The following is an 8005-nucleotide window of genomic DNA, read 5'->3' as shown; positions in this document are numbered from 1 at the left end:
ACGAGGTCGGCGTCGGGCGGAGCGGTCGGCAGCTGCAGGGCTCCCCTGGAGGCCCCACGCGCAGGGAGCCCGGCGCTGCGCTCGCGGGCCCGAGCCGGGGAGGGGCACGCGTCACGTACGCCCCGCGAAGCCCGCCGCCGCACCCCTGGGCAGGAATGCGGCCCCGCCCGGCTCCAGCGCCGCCGAAACCGCGCTCCCCGGGGACTGACGTCACAGAAGGGGGCGCCTCCGGGCGCCGCGCGAGGGCGGCGGGGGGCGGGAGGAAGAGAGCGGGGCGGACACGCCCCTCCCCGCTTCTCGGCCGCTGATTGGACGCGGGGCACCTTCGCTCTCGGGTCTCGCGGCCGGCGGGGGCCAGGGGGCGGGGACGGGACACGCCCCTCGCCCCTCTGCGGCCGCTGATTGGCCCACGGAATCTCCGCGTTCGATTTTGGAGGCTCGCACCCGAGCGCTCTGCGCGTCTTGGCCGAGGATTGGCTGTTCCGGGCCGGGAGCGCTTTCTCCGGGGAGCCGTGGCGGGGACCGGGGTGGCCCACCTCGGGCAGCCAGGTACGTAGTCGGTGGCCCGGCTCGCGTGCGTGGGGTCGGACGAGCGGGCTGTCAGATCCGGGGTGCTGCCGGGACCCAAGCCGCCAAGGGCCCGTCGTTCTGCGAAGCTGCTGCGTCTGAGCCCCGGGGGTCCGGGGCCGACTCGGGTTGGGGGTGTCGCCGTGTGACCTCGGCTAGGATGCCCTCCTGCCGAGCTCCTGTCCTGCCCGTGAACAATGCCCGGTCCTGGTGAGCACCTTCGCGGCAGGAAGCCCAGAGCTGCGCCCGCCTATTTGAAAGGCCGTGGAAGCGGGTAGGGTGGGCGCATCTGAGCCTGCCCCATCCGGATTTGGATGAGGTCTTGTCGGTGCTGTCCTTCAGCGTGGTGAGTAATCAACTCCCCGCGGAGCTGTGGACGTGCCGAGGGAATCAAGGCTTGCTTGGGAGGCCTGACTTTAAATCCCTGCGCCTTCCAAAACCCGCAGCATATAGCAGGCTCCTAGAGGCTTCAAAGCCTTCTGGGTCCTTCCATCCCCTGAAGACCTCATCAGCCATCTGGCAGAAACAAAAATAACAATGGTTGAGAGGATAGGTGCTGGGATCAGACCACCCAGGTTCCTATACCAGCTTCATACCTACCAGTAACTTTGGGCAAGTTACTACTTAACCTTTCTGAGCTCAGCTTTCTCATCTGTAAAGTGGGTGTGTAATACTACCAGCTCACAGGGATATTGTGAGGCTTGAAGACATTATCCATCTGTGCCGTCTGCACTTGACACCCTCAAGCTCCTTCAGTGGCAGCTAGGATTTAACAGTTCACAGATTAATCCATCTCCCTTTGCCCTCTTCTCCCAAGGGTGAAGACCCCCTTAGAGGGCATTTCATGGTGGTGGTGAGGAAAATGACAATGATTCTATAGTCCCTTCATTCATTCATGATGTGACATCATGTACCAGGATGAATGCTTTCACACTTTATCTCCTGTTTCCCCCTAAGGGCTCATTCTTACCATTTAATGATATACAAACTGAGACAGGGGAAAAATGGCATTGCCAAGGTCACTCAATTTATCAGTGGCACAGCCAGAATTCAGAATTCAGAGTTCTTGAATTCTTGAGAAGTTATTCCTAGATCTAGTAGCAGTTTATTTCAGGTCATATCTCAGAATTGGTTTGGGTGAAGGACCCAGTTCCTTTCTCTACCTCTCAGGGCACAAGTTTAGAGGCCTACATATGTTTTCTCAGGCACCCTGGCCAAAGCTAGGCCCTGTGGAATGGGAGGGCCTATGTAGCCATTTGGACTGGGCCTCCCACTTGGAGAACCATAGATTTTGGCTGCTGTCCAATGGCATGTCTGTGCCAGGAAGCAGGCCAGGGCCACAAGTGTTGATTTGGGCCTTGGGCCAAAGCCTCCAGATCTTATTCTAAGGGCCCTTAGCCTCTGGTTACAGAGACTATTACTATCAGCAGGGTCTTCCCAGGAGGGTGAACTGAGTGAGGAAACCATTGCTGCCCAGTTCACACAAGTGTGTTCTGCCTCTCATGGTTACCTGCATCTCCTGGAGATCAAGTGAGAATAGCTGTCTGAATCGACTTCGGATGCTCAGTTGTGCACCGTTTTTATAACATTGCAAAATTCATGTGCATGGAGAGTCACTTTTAAGCTATATTTCTTCATTAGAGTTCTACAGTTCATTTATTGTCTGCTTAAAGCAAGTTGAACTTTGTCATTTTCAATATTTGGTATTTACTTTGGGGGTTCATTTTTAACCTAGTTTGTTATCAAACTGAAGTATTTTGCAATTACCCTTTATTTGCTCATAGACCCATGCTTTTCTTCTTTTATACCATCTCTCAAATGAAAGATCCATTTTTATTCTTTTAATAGCCTTAAGGTTCATTTTCTAGTTTTAGAAAATACCATTGTTCAAGTATATGCTGATTTCCTGGATTCAGATCTTGTCCAGGAAATTAGGGGAAAGTTGCTATTGAACTGTTGAACACATTGAATAAGACAGGGAAAGTTTCTTCTGATAATGAAAGCATTTTGATTGTGTTTTCCCTGTTTTCTATCTAATCCTATGTGAAATCCATGAATTTTTTTCCCTAGCTTTACTCCAATGAGTGTCAGGAGTGAGCGCCCTCAAAATCTAGAGGTATCAAGATATTCTCAGGTTCGTGGAGGGTTTGAATAAGACTGAAGGCTCAGACGGCTTTAGCTGACCTCTTGTTGGTGCATTCTAACTCACTGTGACTTTGTGGCTGGAAGCAGGGCTTTGCAGCTCTGGCAGAGGTGGGTGACACTTTCTGGGACATCAGGCTCCATCAAAATCATTCCATCCCTGAGGCAGCTACTGCTGCTAGATCCTGCTATTCTCTCCCGAGAGTGAAGTTGCCTGAGTCTGAAAAAGATAGCACCCCTTCTCCCGCCAGCCCCGGCTTGACCACAGCCAGCCTAGATCATTAGAGTGCTTTAGAGCAGTGAGCTCTTCTATCTGATCCGAACCATATAGCCCACACTGGCAAAAGTATCTGGCCTCCAGGGAAGTAAAGGAAAAGGGGAGCCACTGGTTGGGGAGACATGGCCAGACCTGTTCACACATGTTGCTCCTAGGCCCTGGAAAACAAGCAAATTCATCCCTGCTTCCATACAGACCTAGCCTTGTTATGGAATCATCCACGCTTAATATGGGCACACACGCTCAGAGACCGGGAGCACCCATTTGTTCTTACTGAAGTGAGAGGGAAACAGGCCTGTGAAGTGCCTGAGGCCTCTCAGCCAGTGAGTAGTAGACTGGCTAAACCCAGTTCTCTGACTCATAAGCCAGCACTCTGTGTACGGGGCTGGGCTGCAGGTCTACATTTCCTTGTGGAAGCTGGGGATCTTCCTCTTCAGGATGCCGCATGTTCAAGGCTAGGGCGGCCTGTCAGCCATTAAACAACTCTTATGCTAGCAAAAATATTAAAAGAAATTCCACAGTTCCACCCCTGCCTCACATGTGGGATAATTCATTGTTCTTCCCTTTCTCTTGACAGGTTTCCCCTTTTGTGAATTGGGTAGCAGTAGTGAAGGACACCTCTCAGAAGAGGTGTGAAGAGATGTGCTTTGAACTGCTTAGAAAGGCAGCTGGGTGGTTTCAAAGCACTGGCTGCATGTGGTCACTTGGACCAGGTTCTAGCCTATCTGAGCCTCTGGCACTTACCTGTGTTTCTGCTTCCCTTTGCCCCTCTGCCTGGAATTGTTTGGATGATTATGCAGTATCATGTTGATACAGAATAAACACCCCATAGTAGCTCTAATTTATGTGTCAGCCTGAAGGTGTTAAGCAGTTTTCTGGTCTCAGTCTATATCATCCAGCTCTGGAGGTTTAAGTACCAAACATTAGTGACCGGATTGCCATAGGAGTGCCTAAGGACAGGTAGATTACAACATTCCCATTTTCCAGATAAAAAGCACTATTTTTATGAAGTTGGTTTATCTGAAAGTCTTCTGCAGATTTTAGTTATTAAATCTTTTTTTTTTTTAAAATGGAGTTTTCATGATAGGTTTAGAAACTGGGACAGGGTGCGTGGAAATTATTGGAATAAGGGAAGTGGCTACGGGGATGTGGAGGGCAGGCCGGGGCAAAGGAAGGATAATCGTATTTGGAGAGTCTGCCCGGGATGAAGAGATGACTCAAATTCTCAAAAGTACAAAACAGGTTAAAGCAAGGGTTACTTCTGCTAGTGGCTTTAGGATAGGAAATTTTTATTTATAAAATTCCACACTGCATGTTTTACAGAGAGTATGTACTTTTTAAATTTAAATATATTTTAACTTTTATTTTGCCCCTTTTAAAGCCACTAGCTGGTTGACAGGTTATCTCTGCAACTAGTTGTGGCATGAGTTCTGGGTTAGCAACCAAGCCTTTCCCGCCACCCCCTGGGCTGTGAGGCTGTGGGGCCGGAGGGAACCCAGCAGAGCCTCAGCTGATCAGACCAGGATGCTTGGAGGAAAAGGCAGGTCCATCTCACATCCCTGGCCCAAATTCAAAAGTCAAGTAGGCCAAAAAGTAGCCATTTGCTCTTATTTGGTACCTGGTACCACATTTAATCCTTAATATAATCCTGCTCCATTTTACACTTAAGCATGTTCAGATTGAGAAACTTGCCCAGTGTCACAGCTAGGAAGGTGGTAGAGCTGGGATTCAAACCCAATTGTGCATAATGTCAAAGTCTATTTTCCCAAAGCTTTTTCAGGCTGTACTGGAGACTAGGGTAAGGGAAGCAATAAGCCTCTCATGCCTATGTTATTCAAAGTGAACTATCTGAAGTCAAAGGAGAAATTTTTCATTTCCTGAAGATGATGGGGGGCACTGACAGTTTTATTGCACTTATAAATCTCAGCCTCTGCCCATGACAGTTTATTCTAACCCCATAGCCTTTTCTTCTCCACCTTCCTCCCTCACTTCTCTCTGGTGCTTTGGACTGGTTAGATCTGATTGGTGCTATTTCATACTGTGTTTGCAAATTATATGGACTTGGTTCATCCCAGCCTTGAAAATAGGTGGGATGACTCATCTATTTTAGATGGAAAAACAGAACACAGAGCGCTGTTCTCAATACTGCGTCTTCACTCAGTCCTCAGAGCAGTCCTATGAAGTAGGTATTCGTACCAGATGACAAGTTTATACAGGAAATAGCTGGAATATGGAGGGGCACCCAGCCAGTAAGTGGTGATGGCAGCCACAGCTGGGATCCCAACCTGGGTAGCCCACATATATAACCCCTCTCTTACTTCTGCACACAGAGCTTGGGCCTTACCTATGGAGACATCTGGATTGTTGCCTGGTTTCCTCACGTTGCCACATTTCACCCATGTTACTCTCACAGTGGCACCTGACACTTGTTAAATGCATAACCTAACATAAGGCCATTAGGTTGGGGTGTCCTGGGTGCGCAGGGACTGTAGAGACAACAGCCCCAGGTCCTGCTGCCAGCTGTGCATGCCCACATGACTTTGTGACAGTGGGAAAGTCATTTAACCTCTTTGAGTGGAATGTCTTCATCTGTAAAGTGAGGCTAAACCCTTCTTACCTCACAGGCTCTTAATACACGTGTTGAACACTTAAACACTTCATATTATTATTTCCTCAAGGTGCCCAGGGAAATTATTGATTTTAAGTCAAGACTTTACTCTCCTTTAGGCTCTTGGAGAATAGAAGCACCAGAACCCCCAAATTTGGGAAGGGCTTGTAGCTTGCTGATGTCTCCCCATGCTTTCCTTCCTCAGAGCACCAAGATGGGCACCCCAGCCTCTGTAGTGAGTGAGCCACCTCCTTGGCAGGCCCCAACTGAGGCCCGGGGCCGCAAAAAGGCCTCAGCCAACATCTTCCAGGACGCTGAACTGCTGCAGATCCAGGGCCTATTTCAGCGCAGTGGAGACCAGCTGGCTGAGGAACGTGCACAGATCATCTGGGAGTGTGCCGGGGACCACCGGGTAGCAGAGGCCTTGAGGAAGCTGCGCAGGAAAAGGCCCCCAAGACAGAAGCCTCTGGGCCACTCTGTCCACCACTGCAGCCGACTCAAGTAGGTTCCTGGATCTGGAGGGCTGAGGGAAAGACAGCACTAATAATGCCCAGTCAGTCCTCCAGTCTTGGCTATGTGGCCTGAGGTACTGGGCTAGCCTCACTGTAAAGCACCTACCATTGGGGCTGCGGTGTGGCCCAAACAGTGCCTACCATGGGGGGCACTTAAGACTTCTGTTACTACTGGAGTCATGGGATCCTGGGAACTCCCATGGGGAGGGGTGCCCAGGTCTATCAGTGTACCTCGTTTTTCAATGATTCTCAGCTAGGCGGGAGTGAGTATTGGTTGAAAGAAAAACATTGCATATACCTGCTGTAGAACAGATGACACTCAAAGGTAAGCCTAGTTAAATTCCTAGTTAAGAAATTACAGAGAAGACAGGAAAATCCTATAGTGGCATCAAGGGCTAAAAATTGCTGAGAAACTATAAACTTACCCTAGTAATCCATACTTTGCTTAGATCTCTGTCAGTTCTGGAACAGCATCCCCAAGAGATGGAGCTGAACCACACAGCCAAAACCATCACTGTGGGTGCCTTCCCCTAGCCGCCCTCTCTGGGCCTACAGTTTGATCATTAGACCTGAATAGGCCTTCTGAGATCATCAGGCCCAGGGGTAGCAAATCAGCTTTATGGCTTGTGCTAACTCCAATTAATGATCACTATGTGAACACCTTGCTAAAGATACTTGGTTCCTCCAGTCTGGTATCATGACTGATTAATAATGTTTGCCATGAGTATAAGAAGAGGAAGTTGGAGCAGTGTTGAGTGTTACACACCCTGATCTAGTCCAGTTCTTACAGAACTCTGAAAGCTTTGCCCAGTTATGTCGCTCTCAGAAGGCAGAGACAAGACCAGAACTCTGGCTCACTTTGCCCTGAACAGTTTTAATAGCACACCATGACCAAAGTCTTTTTATTCCTGTTCCCATCCTTCCTGCTGATGTTGGCCTATCACACATTTGTTCCCTGCAGAACCCCAGAACCCTGTACTCCACTGGCTGAACCACAGGGCAGTGCCACGGAGATGGCTTCCAGTGACCAGTATCTGAACTCTAGAAGGGCAAGTGCCAGGATCCGCCAGAACTGGAGGAAGCCAGGCCCCACAAGCTACCTCCATCAGATCAGACACTGATTCAGGCAAGTGGCTGAGAATGGCAGTATCTTCCCCAGGAATTATAGGAATTTTTGCCAAAGGGCCTGGGGAGGTAAAGAAGAGATGGAGGCATAAATCAATGACCGCTGCTACTGGCTTGCAATGAACAGGACTGGAGGCTTCCACGGAGCAGCATATTATGTGGAACCCATTCCTCACCAGAATAGGAAACGGCCACTGTTCCTGCTCAGCCTTTCCCAATCTAACACTATAGCTGGGCTGCATGATATTCCCCTGGAGTCAAGTGTCAAGCACTCAGCCTGAGCACGCACCACTCCTCATAGAGCCCTCCCACTACTGTCACCCAGTGGTCCAGCAGCCTGTTCCCCACCCCTTCCCCTCAGGCCGGCACAAGGAAACTATGGTTTAAGTGGCAAAATAAAAATATTTGCATCAAGAACTGTGTCTGTCACAGAAAGGGCAGATCCTGAAATAGATACCCAAGAGGGTGTGGGAGGGGGGTGAGTGATAGGGTAGCTCACTGCAAGGAAGGGTGTTCCCAGAGAGGAAAAATAAGTCTGGCCTCCATGCTTTCGCGCCCCATCCTCTAGAGCCCTGTGCATTGGCTTTTTCAAAAAAGCTATCAGATTGGGATATGAAATGGAAGCTTCCCTGTAGGCAGTCCTGATGCCAGGAGAGGGCTCTTGGCCCCTGGCCACCTCTAAAGGGAGAAGACCTGCACAGTGGGCAGTGGGTCCCTGGGTTAGATGAATCTGCAGCAAAGTAGTGGTTGCCAGCTCCTCAGCTGCTTCTTTAT

At 49.9% G+C, this 8005-nt stretch overlaps 1 protein-coding gene across 2 annotated transcripts; it reads left to right on the top strand.

Moving 5' to 3' along the window:
* Positions 1-400: 400 nt before the first annotated feature.
* Positions 401-7668, top strand: LOC119233308 (arginine vasopressin-induced protein 1). 2 transcript variants are annotated; one of them, XM_037495551.2, is made up of 3 exons: positions 401-549; positions 5800-6095; positions 7068-7667. In XM_037495551.2, the coding sequence occupies exons 2-3, from the start codon at positions 5809-5811 to the stop codon at positions 7225-7227; spliced, it is 447 nt and encodes a 148-aa protein (XP_037351448.1). In that variant the 5' UTR covers positions 401-549; positions 5800-5808; the 3' UTR covers positions 7228-7667. The 2 variants fall into 2 exon arrangements, with proteins under 2 accessions (XP_037351448.1, XP_037351449.1); XM_037495552.2 differs by lacking the exon at positions 401-549 and adding an exon at positions 743-913 and having other exon boundaries at positions 7068-7668.
* Positions 7669-8005: the final 337 nt, after the last annotated feature.

The sequence above is a fragment of the Talpa occidentalis genome, unplaced genomic scaffold (genome assembly GCF_014898055.3).
Source record: "Talpa occidentalis isolate TD23 unplaced genomic scaffold, MPIMG_talOcc4v2.1 talOcc4.743, whole genome shotgun sequence".
In the NCBI taxonomy this organism is placed as follows: domain Eukaryota; kingdom Metazoa; phylum Chordata; class Mammalia; order Eulipotyphla; family Talpidae; genus Talpa; species Talpa occidentalis.
The sequence above is the reverse complement of the archived record's forward strand: the minus strand, read 5'-3'. Positions and strand labels throughout refer to the sequence as shown.